Source organism: Schistocerca serialis, chromosome 6 (genome assembly GCF_023864345.2).
Source record: "Schistocerca serialis cubense isolate TAMUIC-IGC-003099 chromosome 6, iqSchSeri2.2, whole genome shotgun sequence".
Classification (NCBI taxonomy): Eukaryota; Metazoa; Arthropoda; class Insecta; order Orthoptera; family Acrididae; genus Schistocerca; species Schistocerca serialis.
Window position 1 is genome coordinate 250700671 of NC_064643.1, and position 23499 is coordinate 250724169.

The 23499-nt window shown below is 40.1% G+C and overlaps 1 protein-coding gene across 1 annotated transcript in view; it reads left to right on the top strand.

Annotated features, from left to right (window-relative positions):
* LOC126484811 (irregular chiasm C-roughest protein) overlaps nt 1-23499 on the top strand; it is a 410474-nt gene that overhangs the window by 282000 nt on the left and 104975 nt on the right. The window contains exon 6 of the mRNA XM_050108408.1: nt 500-694. Within this exon, the coding sequence (XP_049964365.1) occupies nt 500-694 (195 nt within the window). The remainder of the gene's footprint in view (nt 1-499; nt 695-23499) is intronic.

Genomic DNA, 23499 nt, shown 5'->3' on the forward strand with positions numbered 1-23499 from the left:
TGTCTGTACAAATTGTAAGTAGTCTTTCGCTCCCTGTATTTTACCCCTGCCACCTTCAGAATTTGGAAGACAGTGTTCCTCTAGGCTGTTGGTCTGGATACTGATTTCTAAGGATCTATGAACCCAAATTGCTTGAAAATGTCAGTTCTAGTATAATATATATTTCTCCAACTAATACCCGTTTATCATCTGCATTTCTTCTTGGTGTAGCAATTTTAGTGGCCAGTAGTGTAGTACATACTTGTAGCTACAGTGATGAATCAAATGGCGCAGCATGAATTACGGCAACAAATAAATTATAAATCAGTACGGGACGGCCATCGTAAACTTATTCAAAGTTTCAGCGAGCCACATTACTTGGAAGTGACACATCAGGCCAAAGTTATTTTCGCTCTCGAGTTCCGTCATCCGGTGTATATGAACAATACTCACTCTGCGGCTGCCGATCTTGCTGCTGTCTGCGAGCGCCCGGCTGGAGCGGGGTGTGGTGTCGTTGCAGGTGAGGAGGACGTGACCAGCCAGAGCTCGCTGAGCACGGCCAAGGAGGCGGACAACCCGCGCACGTGGGTGGCGCTCAGCGTGCTGCAGCTGCGCGTGGCCCGCGCGCGCCACGGCTCGCCGCTCAAGTGCGTCGCGCTGCACGGCTCCTACAGCAGCGGCTCTGCCGACACCGAGGTGCGCCTCGACGTCAGATGTGAGTGCCCTGCCGCAGCCGGCCAGCACCAGGCCACACTGCCGCTCTCCCGGCGCGCAGCCTACCTCGCAGCGCATACACGTTCCACTGCACTTCTCTAATACACGAGGTTTGGCGATAAAATAAAGGGTCAGTCGTCAGAGATGAACGATCTGTAGCTGTGAGGTGTGAAGCCTTCTCAGTCGAGTGCCTCACCTCTGGTCTGCGGACAGATCGGTCTGTAGACAGCCTTAGTCTGTGTAAGAGGTCTCATTTATTTATTTCTCTAACCTGATCAGATTAGGGCCACCAGGCCCTCTCTTGCATCGGACCAGTGTTCCACACATGCAGCAATTTCACACATCAGAGATACGTCATGACAGTAGTTTAAATATGAAAATTAGATTAGTCTAGTGACAATATGAATAAAGAGTAATGACTAAGACCTAATAAAGCAAATGCTGGCAGTATTTTTACAACAGGTGCTATACATACAAATTATGATAAAAGCAAAAATAATAATAGTAAAAAAAATGAAATAATAATGAAAACATGAGAAAATTGGCAATAGCAATGAAGATTTCTGCAGATGTACATTAATACTTTGGTGTGTAAAGCAGATGTTTATTAGTATTGCGAGTTTTGTGGCAGGGAGATTCAAGGAAAGGGAAAAAGGGAAGTAATGAGGTTAAGTGCATTCATCTACAGAGGAAGGCATTTCTGTTGCTTAAGTAGATACGACATTAACTCTTTTTTGAAGCCCGACATGTTTTTAAGTTCTCTAACATAACGGGGGAGTTTATTCCACTCTCCACACATGCTTCATTTCACACATCAGAGTTACATCATGACAGTAGTTTAAATAAGAAAACTAGATTAGTCTAGTGACAACATGAATAAAGAGTAATGACTAAGACCTAATAAAGCAAATGCTGGCAGTATTTTTACAACAGGTGCTATACATACAAATTATGATAAAAGCAAAGATTATAACAGTAAAAATAATCAAATAATAATGATAAACATGAGAAAAATTGGCAATAGCAATGAAGATTTCTGCAGATGTACATTAATATCTTGGTGTGTGAAGCAGACGTTTACTAGTATAGCGAGTTTTGGGTCAGGGAGATTTAAGGACTGAGAAAAAGGGAAGTAATGAGGTGAAGTGCATTCATGTTAAGAGGAAGGCATTACTGTTACTTAAGTACATACGTCATTAACTGTTTTTTGAATCCGGACATGTTTTAAAGTTCTCTAACACAGCGAGGGAGGTTATTCCAGAGCCGGGTTCCCGCTACTGGAAAGGACTTGGAGAAGGTGACTGAGCGATGCAGTTGAACAGAGAGGATTTTATTATGAGGGGAACGTGTGTTACTGTCATGTTGTTCCGACATAGGAGTTAAGGACGAGGAGAGATATGAGGGACAGTGTATATTTATAAGGCAGTAGATGAGAAAGAGTGTATGGAAATCTCTGCGTCTGTCTGCACGCAGCCAGGACAATTTTGCATATGCTGGTGAAATGTGATCAAAAAGTCGAGCGCCACAGATATATCGGACGCAGGCATTCATGACCAGTTACAGACGTCGCGAATTTTCCTGAGAGTGGCCTTTTAGGATAATATCGCTGTAGTCAATGATTGGGAGTATAAGCGTTTGTACTAATTTCTTTTTCAGATCGAAAGGGAAGATTTTTTATATTTCTGTAGGACATGAAGGGATGCTGATGCTTTTTTGCACACTGCACTTACGTATTCTGTCCAATTTATATTCTCATCTATTATTACTCCCAAACTCTTTGCTGAGGGAGAGAAGTTAATATTTGTTCCATGTAGGATAAGAGATGGTACGGATTCCCGATGTTTTGAGCTAATGAGCTTAAAGTGACCAACAAGTACCGCTTGGGTTTTAGATGGGTTTAGTTGTAGTCCTATGTCCAGTGCCCATTTTGATAGTGCATCGAGTTCAGAATTGATATTTTCAATAGTTTTCTTAATATTGCTTGGTTGGCATTTAGATACAACTGAAGGTCATCAGCATACGTATGATATTTGCAATAGGTATGTCTTAGAGCTGTTATTTTTATGTGTGGTGTCTGTTCTCCCGGACATGATCATACCCAAAAGAACAGACACTGATACTGCAGAATTGATACTGCAGCCACTATGAATTAAGATGCAAAGGAGTTAAAGATATTAGCTGCCAGCAGACATCTATTCATATCAATGGGGAAATCTGAAAATTTGTGCCAGCCCGTGATTCGACCATGGATTTTCTGCTTACTGGGGCTGTTCACTGAACACCTCTCCATCCGGACACTGTGGTCAACACCACTGCACTTATTACCCTAGCACGCCTCCTATGCCCCGGATTGGAATCCTAGTCCGGCGCAGATTTTCAGCGTTCCTCATTGATTTAAATAAATGCTTGCTTGGTGCTAATATCTTGAATTACCTTACGTATTTATTTACAGTGGCTGCGGTTATTTCCGGGATTAACGAAGGAACAGGCGGATACGGTGCATAGAAAGCTCGAACTCTTACAGGAATCGGTGAAATCCCGCGCATAATAATGATAATGGGCAAGGGGAGTTACATCAGTAGTATATGGATAAGATGAGAATTTGGGTCTAACAGTAGGCGTGTTAGGGTACTCTGTACAGTTGCGATCTACCTTGTAAGCTGGATACATGGTTTCGGGTCACAATTCGGCACAAATTTTCATCCCCACTGATTGAAAGCAGTTCCCATTGGCAGTTAATGTATTTACATTCCCCGTGTTTTGCTGTTATTCTGATTTGCCGAAAAAATGATAAGTAGAATAACAGAGCGACGAATTATCACGATGTTTCAAATGAAGCTTGGAAAAACTGCTACTGAAAGCTATCTTTTAGTAAAAGAAATGTATGGTGAAAACTGTTCATCACGTACGCGAGTTTTTGAGTGGTCCAAGCGTTTTAAAGCTCGCTCAGAAGTCGATGAAAATGGTTCACGCCCGGGATGTCTTTCAACAAAAAAAGGAGTTTTGGCATCCGTCTTAGAATCAAATGATCGATAATACAACCATTACATTCTAGTTGCTTCTCTTCTTCGTGTGAAACGTACTGTGTGTAAAAACATTTTTTTTGGGAGGACGTACGGGAACCAAATATTTCGTGCTCAATTTTTGTGTTTTCGTGTATGCTAAACACGAAATATCTCAAAGAATAGGAATTGCTGAATCTTATTCTACTGCCTGCAACTATTTGTAATTTCTTTTTGACATTAGCTCGTAGAAGGCACAAAAACATTTGCTTATCAAATCGCACTACTGCCAGGGCTGTGTCCGCTGGATTATTGTTTTATGTGCTACTTGATTAACGGAAGTAGAGGTCGTGGTGCAAAATGTTGTGGAGTCGTTAATGTTCCTTGTACAATTTTTTCTCGAAACCCATTTCATTAGCGACTGGAACATGACATAATGTTTCGAAGCGGGTGAAATTTTAAATGAATACATATTGTCCTCCAAAAAGGAGGGAAGGAAATTTAGAAAACGCCCAGTCAAAAGGAATGCCATTAAAGATGGAGCACAACCACGGATTATAGAAGAATGCCGTACCCTTTTCAAAGCAACCATCGTGGCAGCTGCCTGGAGTGACTTGTGGTAATCGCGGGAAACTTAAATCTTTATGGCAGGAGGTGGAGTTGAACGGTTCTCCTCCAGAGGGCGAGTCCAGAATGTGTGCACAATTCCAGCCCGTTCAGTTACACCTGTACAGTTTTCAATGAATCTTTCGTTTTTATCACACAATTATAAATGCAGATATTACGGATAAGAAAATGGCAGGTTCGTAGTTTACATCTGCAGACAGGCCGTCTTTCATGTTTGACAAGTGGACACAAATGTTGTTCTACCAACTCCAATGGGAAACACTACAAGAAAAGCGCTGATTTCCATAAATACTTCCAAGATTTCACGATTAATGAAAGTCAGCAAAAGTATTTCTTCCTGCATAAAGCTGCGATCATTACAGATGTTGTGTGTGCAAAACCCTCTAGATCCCTAAATAAATTTCTATGCTATTGTCCCCATCAGAGATAAAAAAAACACTGAACGTGCGATTAGGCATTTTAATAATGACACTGAACCTTGTTTCACAAGTTCAAAGTGTTTTGATGTCTGATAACGCCTGTAGCAGAAACGATGTAACAAGTAAAGAAATTTATGAATCGGTTTAGGCGGTCTTCTTCACAAGGTCCCCCAACTTACACAACGCGTAATGAACACATGACAGAGACAATGATACAGGAGAAGTTTCGCACTTCATTCAGTCTAGAACAGGAAGACTGGATGGGGGTACACCGATGATGCACAATGTACTATCACCCACATAACTAGTTAAATTATGGAGAGCAGTCGTCATTCACTTTTGAAAGATTTCTAATTTTTCTTCGAGTTCAATCTGAGTACATGACTAGTATGACTCAGTATCATCACTCTCATATTTAAATATACTCTTTCTATATTAAATTTTGACCCATGAACGAAGAATAATGAGGCTGTACTTCTGTTACCGTGCGTTTCTTATGAATGAGCAGCTACTCATAGATTGCCGGTGGGGACTCTAATTATCGTATGGCAGCGAAGTTTGTTATACATTCCAATGCGTTTTTGAGGAACCGATTTACACAGGGAAAAAAGTTAGTTCCAAATTAGGCCACCAGGTGCAAATCTGGCGCTGTGAATACAAGTAAAATCTATAGAAATGATTTTATAATGTAATGGAGCAGGAACAGGACGTGGGTAGAAGAGATCAAACAAGTGAGAAAGAGAGAATGATGATATAGTAAAACTTGATCAAAGCGGAACGTGCATAATTCGGAAATCTGCCCAAAACGTACAAGTATTTCACTCCTCAAGCATTCAATACACTATTATACGCTAATATTTCGTATAAAGCGGAACATGCCTAACGCGAAAACGGAATACAAATTTTAAGACTTAACTAATAATTTGTTGCATAATGCGGAAAAGGGCTCAGACAGCACTACTGAACTACAGCGTACACCCCCCTACAGCATACATTAGTTACTCACGACTGTAAGTTTATTTTCTCCTTGTTGAAATAAACTAAGATTAAACTGAGATTTTGATCATACATGACTGACCTTGGTAACATAAGGAAACCTATTCTTTTCATGTGTATAAAGTGCTCCGCGAGCCCGTTCGTGTTATGAAAAACAGCGCGCCCGCTCGAGGGCTAAAAGGACGCTACTTTTGACGCAGACTGTACACCCACGACTATGCTGTTGAGCAGTACAATCAGGATAAAAGAGTTTCGGCGCAGGGCTGTGATGCTGGTGTGGACATCACACGGCGCCGCTCTGTGCACCAACGAACAAGGCGTGTACAGTGTCGGTACAACAAAGGAAATGGTTCGCTCGTTTGTCGACTTTTCAAGTTTTCCATTATTACTGATGCGTGCTGGAGCACAGAGGAGCATTGTTGCGCAGTTACGAACACACTGCCACAATATGCGGAGTCAAAGAAGTGGGTGTTGTTCGGCTAAACAATGGTTGACCCAGCAAGGTCAAGCTTTCCAAACAAATTCACTGTGAGCATTATCTTCTATCAATTTAAGTTCACTGGGAGCACTTTAAATGATACCGGTAACATGATGTCGAACAAAAAGTACGTGCCGGTAACATTTAACGAAAAGATTAAAGTAGCGGAGGCTTGTGAGAATAAAACTCTCTGTGCGCGAAATGATGGTGCATTTGAAATGCGATAAAAAACAAATTTATGATACCTTAAGAACAGGGATCACATGGATGGAAGCGATAGGGAAGAAAACGGCAAATGAAGAAATTAACGAGGTTGTGTGGGAATGGTTCGTAGGCACGCGAGCAAAGAAACTTACCTTCGTCTGGACACATGTTGCAAAGTGAGGTTCTGAAACTCGCTAAAGAGTTTGGAAATAAGGAGTATGACATCCATGGGGTGGCTTGACAATTTCGTAGCTAATCACCACATCGTGTGACATGAAGTGTTTGGGGAAGCAAAGAACGTGCATGAAAGAGTAGTAACACAATGGAAGACAATACTGTTCAATCTAATAGTGAATTAATTAAAATGCCGGACATTCCATGCAGTGCCGATGGCTACATTCGAACTAATGACTTACCTATCAACTCCTTCTACCTTTATTTCAGCATCAGATTTAATATAAATCGGCGCCACAGAAGATGATCAGGAAGAAACAAAGGAAGAAGAAGAGCAAAATGTACATAGAAAAATTAAACTTCCTGAGGAAGCTATTGCATGCATCAACGATTTTATGCAATTTGCAGCACACACTAATGCTTCCAGACTGTAGGAACCATTGTTTAGCGCAAAAAATTGCGTAGAATAAACATTTTTGAACAATAAAAAGGATGCAAAAAAGTGAAATCAAGGCAAATAAACGCGAGAATAATAAGTGTCTACGCACAACAACAAACGAAAGTAAAGTTATAGAAACAATACAGAAATGCCATGTGATTTATCAAATTCTGTGAAGTCTAGTGTTCTGTTGTACAATATACACTAAATGAACATCTGTGCAGACGTGAAGGTACGTAAATACGTGCATAATTCAAATTTATAGTTTTGTGTAGGATAACTGCCAAATTTAATGTAGCCTAATGACTATTGCGTAATCCAGAAATTCGATGCGCAGGTCGCCGAAGTGGCATCAACTCGAAAGACCTGCACCAGGCGAACGGTCTACCCGACGGGAGGCCCTAGCCACACGACATTTCATTTCAATCCAGAAATATGTCCAGGTCGGAAAATTTTTTCAGTCCCATGCATTTCCACTTTGAGCATGTCGTACTGTATTATTAAACGTAACTTACACAGTTTGTTCAATGTGAGACCCGGAGACGCCGACGAGATGCTGCCCAACTCCATATTTGCACCTGGTGGACGGAATTGGAACTAATATTTTTATGCGTAAATCGGTTTCGCATCACCGCATCAAAATATCAACCAAGTTTCGATGCCATTTGATAATTACAGCCCACAATGGGGCTCTGTGAGTAGCTGCACTTTAATAATAACAACCCGGTACGAGGAAGTAGGCAAAACCTTCATAGCGCCACAGCACGTGTAAAACATTCTGAACATGGAATTAAGTAGTGCAAAGTTACGGCCAAGACGTTCGAACTTTCTAACATAATGAGATAGTGCAGTGCGTCCTCTCTTGTACAAAATACGCGTTCTATGGAGATGTAGCTTCAACACTGTATGACCTGACACTTATTCTTAAGACAAATGAATCGCAATAGCGATTCCGGTGTAGGCCTAATGTATTCAGCAAATATTACTTGGATCAGCTATGTAGTCGGAGAAAGTATAAGTGAGTACATGGTAACTGACCACAAAAAGCATTATAATTTACAAAAGACTCCGGTATGAAAAATAATTAAAGAGCGTTTGAAATAACTTTCGGTTTTTACTCCGCAAACAAACACGAAAACTGAGTGATGATCTTACATCTGCTCTTTAAGGACAACAGTGAACACAATACCATAAATCTTCACAAAACGGAACAAAAGACACCACATACACATTCAACTCACTGCGATAATATCAAATAAGTTGAAAACAAACCTTGTTCTACATTTACGGATGACTTAATGAAAGACCGATATTGATTCCTGTGTATGGAACAAAGCAACCATCGGAACAACAGATTTCACATTCGTCACAAAGAAAGCACGACTGCAGAGCTGAAAACCATGAAAATAAAACATAATGCTTCTATACCCTAACAAGAAACGCTCTCACCTGAATTTCAACGTGTCACAGTTTAGAAATGGTATCACAGTGAAACACAGGGCAATGGCGCCTGATCTTAACAAACAGAATCTTGATATGCAGGCTGTGTCTACCCGTTAGACAGTATAAGAATAGGCCCAGTTGTAAGTCAAAATTGAACAAATTGGCTGTCAGTCGCTTACATGTCCTGTTAAGTGAAACATTAACTACCCTCTCACCTGATTAGTCACGAGTTGTTGTTGTACCTCAAAGTACACCAAACAGATATGCTTTCGCTATGCAGATAGATATGTGTCTTCCTTAGAAGTAGAAACTATTACAAGAAAACCTGTTTCCATAATTAAGACTGCTCACCGCTGACATTCATATATTGACAACAAATTTTCAGTAACTGAATGTGCAAAAAGACTGTGTCTCCTTATACCAAGCCGCCGGTCTAGCGTAACAGTGTCGTAAAGATCTTCGACGCCTGATCACGGCATATTTTTCCGCGACGTTTTGCTTTTGTTGAGGTTCATCGTCTATCCTCCTTTCAAGACACTGTCCATTCCGTGCAACTGCTTTTCCAGGTCCTTTACAATGTCATCGGCAAACCTCAAAGATTTTATTTCTTCTCAATTTGTTTTAATTCCTACTCCTAATTTTTCTTTTGTTTCCTTTACTACTTGCTCAGCATATAGATTGAATAACATCGGGGGTAGGCTACAACCCTGTCTCACTCCCTTCCCAACCACTGCTTGCCTTTCATGCCCCTCGAGGTTCATAACTGCCTTCTGGTTTCTGTACAAATTGTAAATAGTCTTTCGCTCTCTGTAATTGACTTCAGAATTTGAAAGACAGAATTCCAGTCAACATTGTCGAAAGCTTTCTCTAAGTTTACAAATGCCAGAAACGTGGGTTAGCCTTTCCTTAATCTCTCTTCTAGGATAAGTCGTAGTGCCAGTATTGCCTCCCATGTTCCAACATTTCTCAGGACCCCAAAGTGATCTTTCCCGAGGTCGGCTTCCACCTGTTTTTCCATTCGTCATTCATGTTGTCTACTCCCGGGCATTTGCTTCTGCTTATATCTTTCAGCGCTCCTTCAAACTTTGTACGCAGTATCGTATCTCCCATCTCATCTTCATGTATGTCCTCTACCATCTCCATAATATTGCCCTCAAGTACATCGCCGTTGTATAGGCTCTCTATATACTCCTTCCACCTTTCTGCTTTCCCTTCTTCGCTTAGTACTGGTTTGCTATCTGAGCTCTTGATATTCATACAATTGGTTCTCTTTTCTCCAAAGGTCTCTTTAATTTTCCCGTAGTTAGTATTTATCTTACCACTATTGATATGCTTGCCTCTACCATCCTTACATTTATCCTGTGACCATTCCTACTTAGCCATTAACAATTTTGCACTTCCTGTCGATCTCATTTTTGAGACGTTTGTATTCCTTTTTGCCTGCTTCATTTACTGCATTTTTATATTTTCTTCTTCTATCAGTTAAATTCAATATCTCTTTTGTTACCCAGGCATTTTTACTACCAGTTGTCTTTCTACATACTTGATCCTCTGCTGCCTACACTATTTCTACTTCTACAATATTTCTTTCTCCCGTTCTTGTCAATCGTTCCCTAATGCTCTCTCTGAATCTCTTTACGACGTCTGGTTCCTTCAGTTTATGCAGCTTAAATTCCTACCTTTCTGCAATTTCTTCAGTTTTAGTCTACAGTTCATAACCAATAAATTGTGGTCAGAGTCCACATCTGCCCCTGGAAATTGTTTACAATTTAAAACCTCGTTCCTAAATCTCTGCCTTACCATTTTACAATCTATCAGAATCTTCCAATGTCTCCAGGTCTCTTCCACGCATACAACCTTCTTTTATGATTATTAAACCAAGTACTAGCTATGGTAAGTTATGCTCTGCGAAAAATTCTACCAGGCGGCTTCCTCTACCATCCCTTACCCCCATTCCATATTCACCTAGTACGTTTCCTTCTCTTCCTTTTCCTACTATGGAATTCCAGTCCCCCATGACTATTAAATTTTCGTATCCCTTCACTATCTAAATAATTTCTTTTATTCCATCTAACATTCCTTCAATCACTTCGTCATCTGCGGAGCTAGTTTGCAAGTACTCTTGTACTACTGTGATAGGCGTGGGCTTCGTGTCTATCTTGGCTACAATATTGCGTTCACTATGCTGCTCGTAGTAGCTTACCTACGCTCCTATTTTTTACTCGTTGTTAAACCTACTCCTACACTATCCCTATTCGATTTTGTATCCATAACCCGTATTCACTTGACCAAAAGTCTTGTTCCTCCTGCCACCAAACTTCATTAATTCCCACTATATCTAACTTTAATCTATCCATTTCCATTTTTAAATTTTCCAACCTACCTGCCCGATTAAGGGATCTGACTTCGACGCTCCGATCCGCAGAACGCCAGTTCTGTTTCTCCTGATAACGACGTTCTCCTTAGTAGTACTCTCCTGGAGATACGTTTGGGGGACTACTTTCCCTCCATAATATTTTACCCAAGAGGACGCCATCATCATTTAACCATACGGTGAAGCTGCATGCTCTCGCGGAAGATGGTTCAAATGGCTCTGAGAACTATGGGACTTAACTTCTGTGGTCATCAGTCCCCTAGAACTTAGAACTACTTAAATCTAACTAACCTAAGGACATCACACACATCCATGCCCGAGGCAGGATTCGAACCTGCGACCGTAGCAGTCGCGCGGTCCCGGACTGAGCGCCTTAACCGCGAGACCACCGCGGCCGGCCTCTCGCGGAAGAATTACGGCTGTAGTTTCTCCTTGCTTTCAGCCGTTCGCAGTACCAGCATAGCGAAGACGTTTTGGTTAATGTTACAAGACCAGATCAGTCAACCATCCAGACTGTTGCCCCTGCAACTACTGTGAAGGCCGCTGCCCCTCATGAGGAACCACCCGTTGTGGTTGCACCTATGGTGCGGCCGTCTGTATCGATGAGGCATGCAAGCCTGCCCACCAACGGCAAGGTCCATGGTTCAAGGGGTGGTGGAGGGGGGGAAGTTCGGCTATTTACGTCTACCTATTCCATTTTCCAACCGGAAAACGGTGACCAACAGGTTATCACAGGTTATCGTGTAATCAGAAACATGACACATTTCTGGCGAATCATTGAGAGGTGATTGGTAAGGTATAGAACAGAAATAAAAGTCCATGCTCTAACCGGGATTCGACCCTACCACCTTTTGCTTACCAAATCTTTTTTCCGATCTGTTTCTTCGTCGCTATGTCAACAATGGCACTATGTGGATGCACCTTGACACCTTTCAAATTCTATAAACGAGATCTTGAGTCGAGATTCGATGACGCAGTCTTTCCCTTTCCACAAGCACACTTTGTCGCTAACAACCATGTCGAATAACCTTTAGACCACGAAACCCGGCTTCGGTTCCGCTCTTGGAAGATAAGACCTAAAGTTTGACATGGAATCCGAACCACGAGTCGCTTCTGGTGGATGTCCACGTGACTGACGGGTCTATGCTAGGTTAAGAAAACGGTGATAAATCCGTGTTCCGTATCTGGATCTGCGGCGGATGTGCCTCTAGATGGCAATGTCAGTTTCCATTAAATTCGCAAACCTTCGTTGTGAATCAGTTTATCCATTAGTCTAAACCAGATGAAAATCCTTTCAGTATTTTCTGAGACTATCCCCTACGCACAGACAGAAGCTAGCATGGAACATGAATTTATATACGAAGGTAAAAGAAGACATAGTGGCTTCCATACAGCGGTGTAGTGAGGCTGCTTTGAAATGTGTGAGGTAAAAATACACAGCGCTCACTATTGGTGATTCTAAAACCCTCGCTGGTGACTTTAGTAATAATTTATTTACAGAAATATCTGGCCTGAACTGATCCATGATAAATTTATCGGTTCTCACGTGGTTATGAAACGGTAAGCCAAAACGCACTGATATAGTTTCTATGAAACAGTTGTTAATGTAGGTACGGTACACTAAGACTGGTGTCGGACATATTATTCCTTGCAGGCCAAATGTGACCGAAGCAAATGTTTCGCTTGTTTGTTGATAAGAAGAGGAGTGTCAGTGAGTACCATCACAGTCGACAAATTGAAAACCCACTTATCGTTAGTTTTGCGGATGCATCAAAGACCCTGCGTATCAAAAGTCTCTCAAAGCGAGAGAAGAAGAGATTCACAAAGCGTGCCGATTACTGCAAAATGCCGGCACATTTCCGGTCACAAAGGTTCCCACGACTGTGGTTAGAGAAAGCCGCTAAACGCTACTATCACGCATTATCGTAAACTCAAACAGAGAAATGGCTACTTTTCCGATAAACTTATTTTTCTTTTCTTAAACGTTGATAAAACGTCAGCTTCTGTAAGAGGTTAATTACGTATTTATCAGTCACATGCAGTATATATAAAGAAAAACTGTTCAGCGAAAAATATTACGTTTTCATAGCTTTACTCAAAGGTTCTTAGTTTCAGCTTCTGGGATTGTAATTGCTTTCTCCATTATCCTGCATCTTCCGTTTCATGCAAAGTTCATCCCCAGTTCGATATTACTAGTTTTTCGAAATAATATTTTACTCTACGGACACATGACACACGAGAACACACACACACACACACACACACACACACAGAGGGGGAGAGAGAGAGAGAAAGAGAGCTTTCAGGGGACGGCCGCATATGGAATAATCTGCTTTTGACGGTGAAAAGAGAGGCAAACAATGGAAAGTCATGTCATTTCGCAGTTTTTTGCCGAAGATTTGAGTGATCGTAGCTTTTGGGATGGACGAAACCTGCTATACGCACTCACTAAACGAGTTGCAACGCATTTGCTAAACGAAGTAGCAGCAATACAGTCCATCAACATGGACGAACTAACTTTCGATTTGCGATGTCGTTGCTAATCGTTAATTCCGACGACCTCGCGCGGAATGGAGCGCGGCAACCTATTTACGCCAAATAACGCATGCAGAAACGTATGCGATTAGCCGGTTCAAAATGTTCTGCACGTACAGTGACCTCTCGTTTCCAATCAACAGAAAATCACAACCGCTCGTTGAAAGTCTGTAATACATCGTCCTATTTACTGAAAAGTCATCGTGGCTGAAAACAGTATTTCAATTCGTAGCATAAATATTTACATTGATCAATGTGGGGACTAACGGCGTCTAGCTAAAATATGAAATTTATAGGTACTAGGTTATAACTTTGCCGGCCGTTGTGGGCGAGCGGTTCTAGGCGCTTCAGTGCGGAACCGCGCTGCTGCTACGGTCGCAGGTTAGAATCTTGCCTCGGGCATGGATGTGTGTGATGTACTTAGGTTAGTTAGGTTTAAGTAGTTCTAAGTTTAGGGGACTGATGACTTCAGATGTTAAGTGCCCTAGTGCTTAGAGCCATTTGAACTATTTTGTTGCCGGCCGTGGTGGCCAAGCGGTTAAAGGCGCTACAGTCTGGAACCACGCGGCCGCTACGGTCGCAGGTTCGAATCCTGCCTCGGGCATGGATGTGTGTGATGTCCTTAGGTTAGTTAGGTTTAAGTAGTTCTAAGTTCTAGGGGACTGATGACCTTAGAAGTTAAGTCCCATAGTGCTCGGAGCCATTTGAACCAACTATTTTGTTGTTTAACACTCAGATGTAACGTCAGCAACTGAAGCGGTTCTAAGACAAACTTTTAATACTCAATTTTCATCAAGTCAGTGCATGGTTATCTCTCCTTTACTTATTTTCCAGTTCATTAATGCACTTGTTTCATAGTTTCATAATCTTATTTTGTTGCGTACTGTAGAAAATATTACAATTTAAATTATTCCACACAGTTTTGATCAGACAAATACCATTTAATTTTGGAATTAACGGGTAGTTTCAAGCTTGTGGATTAGGAGAGGTACTGGGACGAGAAATACTAAGAACTACTCTTTTTGAAAGAAACATATTTCTTTTATGTAATATCCAATTTCATCTGACGTATGTTGGACTCTGGGCAAGTCTGTACTTTACTTGCAAAACCATGACAGTTTACATTTATATCCACGCAAGACCTTGCAATAACACCAGGTCTCAAAACACAATGAATAACCTCATAGATTAAACCGACAACTTCGGAACTATCTGAACTTTCATCTGTTTTAAAGTTTCTTTACGTCAACTTTACAGTAAATTTTAATAAAACAAATGCTGGCAGTTATCAACAAATTAAATCGCATGCAGCCTAAGAGATGCAGTAGCAAGTAGGCTAGTCCCATTTACATACAATACGTGAACATCAAGCAGGGCTGATTAACCTCACACTGGGCGGTCGGTTGGTACCACTCGTAGACGCCACCTCCATCGTTGCTAGTTTGGCCTTGTATCAACGCAGTTTCCGCACAAAGTTATAATAACTCCCACGACACAAGAACTATTAAGCACCTATAACAACCAAGCAACGTGAATAAAATATCTTGGGGCTTTAGTAACGTCAGAGCTTGGTTACAGATCATCGTCCAGGGCAGATTTAGGTAGGGAACGTTATCTAGTGAGCTCTTAGAAGTGAACGAATAGTTGTTGTCAACTGCATTTGCTATGTGCTGTGAAGTTTACCTACGATTGTTTGCATTGACGTTGAAGGTCTCTTTTTTTGTGTTATATTGCAAACTGTGTTGCAGAACTCATTATTCAACAAGTCACAAAGATAAGTAAACTTTTTAACTCATTTGCGTGACTTTGTTACTAATTTGTGGGAGGATTGTAGAACCTTCGTTCTCCTATCCTGTTACCTCACCCTAGGGCATATCTGTGTAACAGTAGCAGCGAGAAATTGTCTTAGCGGTGTACTGCGCCAGAAGCCGTTTCACGAACTCACAAATTCGGCCTACCCTAACAACAGTGGCAGCCCGGCGTCCACAACTGTACCGACGAGACCTTCACAAAACTGGAAACTAGGGTTCACAAAAGAAGCACTGTGTACTGCAGTGGTCGTCAAGTGTTTTTACTCAAGAGCCAACACCTGGGGCCCATACAGTCTGTTAAGTATGGTAGTTGTCAGATTAAGCAGTAGAAAAATGTAACGTTTTTTCATCGAGAGGCACAATCACACTATTAGCTCCGATTGGAAGCCGAAATGTATATCAACTTCCTCCTAAGGACAGAGCTGTCATTATACCCAGGACACGTGTTAAACTAAAACAGTGAATTATTATCTGCAAATTGTAAGGAGACGCTTCGAATACAACAATGAAAATTATTCGCGCCCACTTTTCTAGATTTTGATACGTCGATTACAAGACTTTTGCAAACAAACACTGCTCTTTCTTGAAGACAGAGATAAAGCTGCGGGAACAGTAACCCACTGGTACTTACAACTGGCACTGTTGTATACAAACTTGCCATTGCACTTGGCAGCTGCACCAGCGAGTCTGTTTATCGGCCGAAATGATAAAATGTGGTTTTCACAAAATCTGGCTGTTTTGTTTAACAGGTGGCATTTAGGAATCAACAACAAGCTTCGCTTCACGTCAGCTACAAATTTCTCTATAGATCACCTATGAATGACCTCTACGTTTTTATTTGAGGTAAGCTACGTAATTTTGTGACTTTCTTTCCCGCATAATTACCTGAATCTGCTTAACAAGGTCGAAGAAGCCTTGAAGTCAGTAATGTTCATCTCATTTGCAATTCCAGACCACCTAATCTCCCAGATCTCCGTCGTCAGCAGTGCAGTGGCTCTCACGAGCAATTCTAAATCTTCTAGAATAGTTTTCTTTTGACATTTTTGCTCTTTTCATTGTTGTGTTTATTTCGTACTTCCTGTAAATCTTTCTTCCATTTATACAACTTATGATGGGACTACATTCCACACAAATACTTTCAGAAAGGACGTCCTGACACGTAAATCCACACTCGATGTTAACAAATTTCTCTTCTTCGGAAACAATTTTCTTCCCATTGTCAGTCTGCATTTTATATCCTCCCTACTTCGACCATCATCGAAGAGATACGTTGAACTATTATGAAGAATCGTACTGAGTGTTACAAGTTCCTTGGGGCGTTTATACGGTCGCAAGACCAACAACTTCGTTTATCTGATATTCGTGAAACCGGCGAAAATTAGAACAAATCTTAGGTGAACGAACAACACATTTTATGGAATGATCTGTCTTTGCAAACAGCCTAACTTTAAGCGTTTTCTCCCTCCTTCTTTAAGCAAAAAATTTTCAACAGTTCTTTTCTCAGTGAGAGATATTACTGTGCATGTTTTCTTTGGGCTTGGATGACACTCCATTTTTGTTCTGAATTTCGGTTATCGCAATAATCATTGCTCGAACCATAATACAGGGAATGATACGAGTTCTTTCCTGTTTTTCTGATGTTTCCACTATTTCATAACGAAATGTCAACAACACGGAATGAATGTCCACTCATAATATATATATATATATATATATATATATATATATATATATATATATATATATTCGCGATAAGTAGGTGATTTCTTTTGCATACCGGTACCATGTTCTTCATCTTCACAACGTTGAAAACATTAATTGGACTTCACATTACTGTGAAATTCAGGAAGCAGCACAAAAACAGGTATTATTAGCAAGCATATACAAAGAAATCACAAAGAAAATTCAGTTTCATCTCCACTGTTAACATTTCGCGATGTCAGAAACGCAGCTTCTAATTATCATCGATGTTAAATGCTGAAATCTGAGCGAATGTTAACAGTGAACAGCTGTCACAGAAACTAGCAATGGAAACTGAAACTCAATTTTCAAATTACGATCGCTTTTGAAATTAGGATCGCTTTGTGCTGTGTTATCTGTTTACAACGTGCCGTCAAGCAAGAACACGTGGCCGCTGTGTCACGCGTGCGCTGTCTGCCATGAATACGGCGGCGGTAGGCATGTCTCCCCACCTCCGAACTACGTATTCGGCAAATTTTGACATTAAAAAAAACATACTTGCAGTGTGTCTTAGCATATAAAGTTTTGACAGTATGTCTCTTTCAGTCTATTCTACCTGTGAAAAACATTTCAGGACTGCGGGCCGCGCTTTGACGAACACAGGTCTACTCAACAGACATAGCAGCTGGCAAAACACACCGCCGCAACATTCAGTTCAATTTTCACGACAACAAAAATATAAACAATGGTCATTGCTCATCTAGTTTATAGACCAAAAAAATATGTTCAAATTTGTGTGAAATCTTATGGGACTTAACTGCGAAGGTCATCAGTCCCTAAGCTTACACACTACTTAATCTAAATTATCCTAAGGACAAACACACACACACACACACACACACACACACACACACACACACCCATGCCCGAGGGAGGACTTGAACTCCACCGGGATCAGCAGCACAGTCCATGACTGCAGCGATTTATAGACATCAAACAGGTTTAATGTACCAAATCGACACCATTTAGGTCTTCTTAGTATCATCGTTCACTTTCCGCATGACGACTATTGGTAATTTCTGCAGTGCATCATTTCACATTTTTCGCTGGAATAAGATATCAGAATTTAGCTAGTCTATAATGGATGTTACTCTCAATTAAGAGGCAAAAAAACTGAAGGATGTAGGAGAAATTGCAACCAGTAACAATTACCTTTGTAAGATTTCAGAGGTTCTGCAGTTCTTCGTGACACTGTGTCAGTACGGTAAAATAATGCTGAGAACCACGCGAAAATTTGAAACGTCCCCTTTGAACAATTCTACACGACTGTCCTTAAACTGATACACAATATTTTTTTTTTAGCGCAATGCAATCTGACTTTCAAAAATCCCTACAAAAGAATGGCCCTGACTAACATTAAACTATACCTTTCACAAATCACTTACCTCACAAAAATCTTCGCTGCTCAAGCTACTGCAATACAGGAGCGCCACTACTGCCAGCTAAATGAAAGATTCAAACTATGGAACGCACTAACTACTGATAGGGATAGTTAGCAAATGAAAGATATTAGTAGAGAACAAACAATGTATTTACCTTGATATCATCATATATAAATATAGCAGTTCATGACAAATTACAAATCTCCGCCTTCTCTCTCCCCGCATCCACCACTGCTGGCGGCTCACCTCCAACTGCGCAACGCTACGCGCTGTTCACAGCCAGCTGCCTCACACTACAATGGCGACTATTACAACAATGCAAAGCAGCCACAGACTGCACACAGCACAGCCAGTGATTTTCATATTGAGCGCTACGTAACGTTACCAATAAGAAAACATAAACAGCCTACTTACATAGCCCCCATGCTCCCCACAATAAATTTTACAAATTGGTTTGGGCAGTGCCCAATACAGATTTGAAAAAATTTTTCATAATTACAATGACAAATATATCAAATGCACACACTTATTGATACAACGTTGGTCAAAAGCTAAAATTTTGTCACAGTCCATAAAGACAGTCCTGATCATTCATTACGGTAAAATATAGTGTTTTTCTCAAAGTCTGAGCAGTAGAAGAAAATGCACACGGAAGTAGTGGATTTCCATGCAGTCTTGAAGAAGTAGTGTTGTCCTTCCAACGGAAAGACAGTGCTGACTCTCGACATGCAGACAAGTATTGGGTCACAACAGAGCAAACCCACAGCAGAGTCATTCGAAGTTTGGAAGAATATTGGTAGGTAGGTCATCACAGAGCAGACCCACTGTAGTCCTGGTAGAAATTACGGTACTGGTGGGCCACCAGAGGTGCAGACCCACTGCAGTCCTTGTAGCAATTGGTGGGCCATCAAAGATGCAGACCCACTGTAGTCCTGGTAGAGACGGCCAGCAGCCATCTGTTGCAAATGTGCAGGTGCACAATCACATTCGAAGAGTCTTGCGGAGAATATAGCAAGTCCATAAACCACCACTTGTGCACTCACAGAGTTTTTGGAATTGCCCTTAGAACCAGCAATGCTGTTATCCAGTCCCTTGCTGAATTATTAACACACATGCAAACACTAACAGTCCCTACTTCTCACATATTGTCCATATACTATGACCAACAGAAACGTGTGCAGTGAAATGTAACTTACAAGTTAATAATAAGATGAACTGGTGTCCATTACAATTTTATAAATTTACAACATGAAAATACAATTACAAAGGTACAAAATACATCATTAAAGAACATAATAATACAGATAACATTTGTAGTACAGGCTTTACAAAAGAATCGAACTAACATATACATCAGTGGAATTATGACATGAGTACATACATAAAAGATCACAATAACTTTTGAAACATCAACTTCACACATGAGCATTAAACAGAACGGAATTAATAATGTCTAACATCTTTACAAAGTAAATAACATATTATTAATGCCAATTATATTCGAGGATAACAGTATTCCTCATCATAGTGAATGTAGCTTAATATTAAAAGAAGAAAAATATTCTATGAAACTACACAGAGACAGGAAGAAAACAAATGCACAAGGGTACACAAACATATAGTGGGATAATACAAAAGGAAAGGACAGGGTTTGTTGTACTGCAGTATTTTGCAAACAAAACTTTCTTTACTTCTTGGAGATCTCCCTTCATTCAACATTATTCCCAAAAAGTCCTAGCTATACCTGCTTTCTGTATTCTATTCATATTTCTTTCAATATAATTATTTCGCAGTGTACAATACTCATTTTGGCCCAAATCTGTTTCATATAACTTCGCAACGCATTCTTTACCTACTCTCCATAGTCAGTTTCTTATATAGTCTACCCCTCTTAAGCTAACTTAAATCTACTGAGCTCAGATGCTAAACTAAGGGACGAGGCAATGCAGCAGCACATAAAACAATTAATATAAACAGCAATGAAAAAAAAATGGAAAATCGCAAAGCAAGCTACAGTAAACCTAAATTACCAAGCAATTCAACATTACAACTAATATGAGGCAATGCGCAGCAAACAAAAAAATAAATCTGGCTTAGCAGAGTAACACAAATTGAAGTTCAGTAGCACTATGCCTGGCAAACAGCAGCTTATATCTAAACATGACATAGCTCAAGCAGAAAAAATATTACAGTAAAAACCACAATGCAGATAAGGGAAATGTATATTCACATCTTAATATCTATGTAATTAACGTGGTGCACCACAACAACTTATTGTAAAAAAAATATTACCATGTACTTGAAAAGAAATTTATGTGTGCAGTTACTGTTACTAGTCCCTTCTTATTGTTCTTTCCTTTCCAAGTGCTCCTTTTCTTTAAGAATGTGGATTACAAAATTATTATTTAATAGATCTGTTGACAGAAAGTGTTCACATTAGCAAATGCATCAAAGTTTATTTTATAAAACTAATGCTGTAACACAGCTGGAAAACAGGTATCAAATGAAATAAGCAATTACACAAACCAAAGCATACAAATATCATTCAATAGTCATGTGACATTTCATAAGTCAGTAGCTCTCAACTCTCGTAGAAAGACACTTGTCATTATCAGGTTTGCAGATGTAAGAATATTTCCCATTAGTTTATAAGCATTTCAGTAAGTAGCAGAAAGTAGGCGCTCCACAATGTAATCATATGTTTCCAAGTAATGAGCGTGTCTTATTTGCGATGCTTTCCACAAAGGAATGTCAATAGCGAGGTAATGGTCTCTCCTTTTTTTTTTTTTCACCTGCGCCTCTGAAAGGCTAATGGCTTTTTTTTCGGGCGGCCGTCGCCCAGGTGGTTGCCCACGACGCATTAAGTGCAGGTGGTCACTTAACTTTCTTACGGAAATATTTATGACAGCAGTTTCCGCTACAGTGACAGTCTCACATAAAAATATTTCACAGGTCATGAATTAGCGTTGCAAATCTGTAGAAAGAAAATCCTATAAATATAAGTGTCCAAATAAAATATTCGTCAGCATTGTGATACAGTCACGAATTTACGCACATTTCATAACTCTTAAAGCATGATTCTTGGTTTCCAACATACTTTTCCACAAATCAGAGTCCCTAATCACTACTCATTATTCCTTACCTTATTCGTCGACACTTCTTCAATATTTCATCAGAACAGATGCGTAGCATATTCAAATAACTCATATAGCATCAGCTTATTGATCATAACCGTACCGCAACAGCATAATACACATAGTCATCGTAATAATAACATCATAACACCTCAGTCAACTCTCAAAATCGTCGTAGCTTTCTCCAATAATTTCAAACCTAAAGAAAATTCTCTGCTCATTTCAATAGTGTCATCTACCTCAAACGTACTTTAAAATCATGCTCTCTTACCAAATACATCATTCAAAGCTCTCATAGTATCACAATGATTCCGAAAAAATATGAACAGTTTACAAAGTACAGACAAAATACAGTTTCATAAGTGTGAAGTTACCCAACTGTGTATTGCGTAAACATGTGTCACTGATGTAGTAAAAAAATGTTTATCTCTCAGTTAAATGATCAGATAGCTGTGTAATTTGTGTGTTAAGGAAATATGGTACCGATGTGTAAAGTTGTATAAGCAAATACCATATTAGCTAGGGCTCCTTGTGGTTGCCACACACATGGTACACAAAGTAAGCGTGTACCCCCCTGAGGATTAATGTAATTATACCCTCAGGTGTTACAGATTACAGCAATGGAATGAAATGTATCACGGAAAACTTTCTTTGTAATTCAAAAATCTTTAAAAATAAATGTTTTAAGTATAAAATTAATCACTCAAATACGTGTACTGTAGCGCTAAACTGTGCGTCTTGTAACATAATCTCTGTGGAAGTGTCGTAGTTATCGTCCTCCGAAAGCTAAGTTCTGCAGAAGTCAATGTACTTACCTCATGATAAAAGTGAAATGCTTTATGTATAGATATCTTAGTTATTACGCTTATTGCCATGATGAAGAAAGTACTGTGCTGTAACGTATTGTTGTGCTATGGAAAAGGCAATCTCATTGTAGCTATACCACAAAACTTACTACTAAAACATGTTTTTCTTTCCAGAAGAATTCAGAAAACTGTGCAGATATAAAACAGATACACCGCAAAAGCAACATTGTAAATTGTTACTCATTAGAAGCGTCGTGATAAAACTGTGTAGTTGTCACTTAAACGAACCACTGTGTCGTCTGGTATCTCACAGAAAGTACATTAAACCCAGAATGTATTTTCAAGTAAACCAAAATGTTGCATTAAAATTTCATTAGCAGTACCAGTATGTGTCCTAAGTATGTAAGCCTGATAGTCGTTACGTAATCGTGCAACAAACAAGCAAGAATGTACACACACAATAACACTGTGACGTCTGTTCACTATAACAATGCATTCGTCATTTCTGTTTAAATAAGTTCTCTTGGTTCTTGATTGGATATTTAACTTCAAACATTGTTGTATGTTAACAGATTCATAAGTCTAACACAGCATACTAGTAATGTAAAGTGAAAAGTTTAATGGCAATGACAAAGTTAAAAAGCAGATTATTTTTCAATAAACGGTTTTACATGTGAAATGTGGTACAATCTTTTACTCTTCCTAGTGCACAGAGTTTCAACTTCAAAGCAATTATCATGCAGTATACGTCGGTAAAGAATACTGGAATTTTTCTCAAGGTTAGCTTCTATGTTATTTTTCTCTGAGCCAGCCGGCGCACGTGGGTGCCTGCGGTGCGAGTCATTGTCTGTCCCTTTGTTGGCGCGCGTCGTTATTGGGATTAGGAGACCTAACTTTCACAAATTCGCCTTGCCGAGAGGGCCCAGCTCTGTTTAAAGCCCGCCAGTTCTGATGGAATTCAGGTCTGTCGTTATGTCGGTAGTTTACATAGTTTCTTGTTTGTCGGTCATGTGGTGGAGAATTTCTCCCTGAATCGTAACTCTGCGCCGGACCGTTGCGTCTAAAGTTATTCTGTCTCCCTTGGTAATAATTGTTTTGGTTCCCATATTGTCTGTTTCTCTGATTGTCTCTGTGATAGTCATTACTACGGAAATGCGATCTTTCTCTGTAACTATTATTCTGCCAGCGGTTGTCATAAGGGTGGTGTCTGTTTTGGTCACGATTTGTGTTGTGAGAATAGCC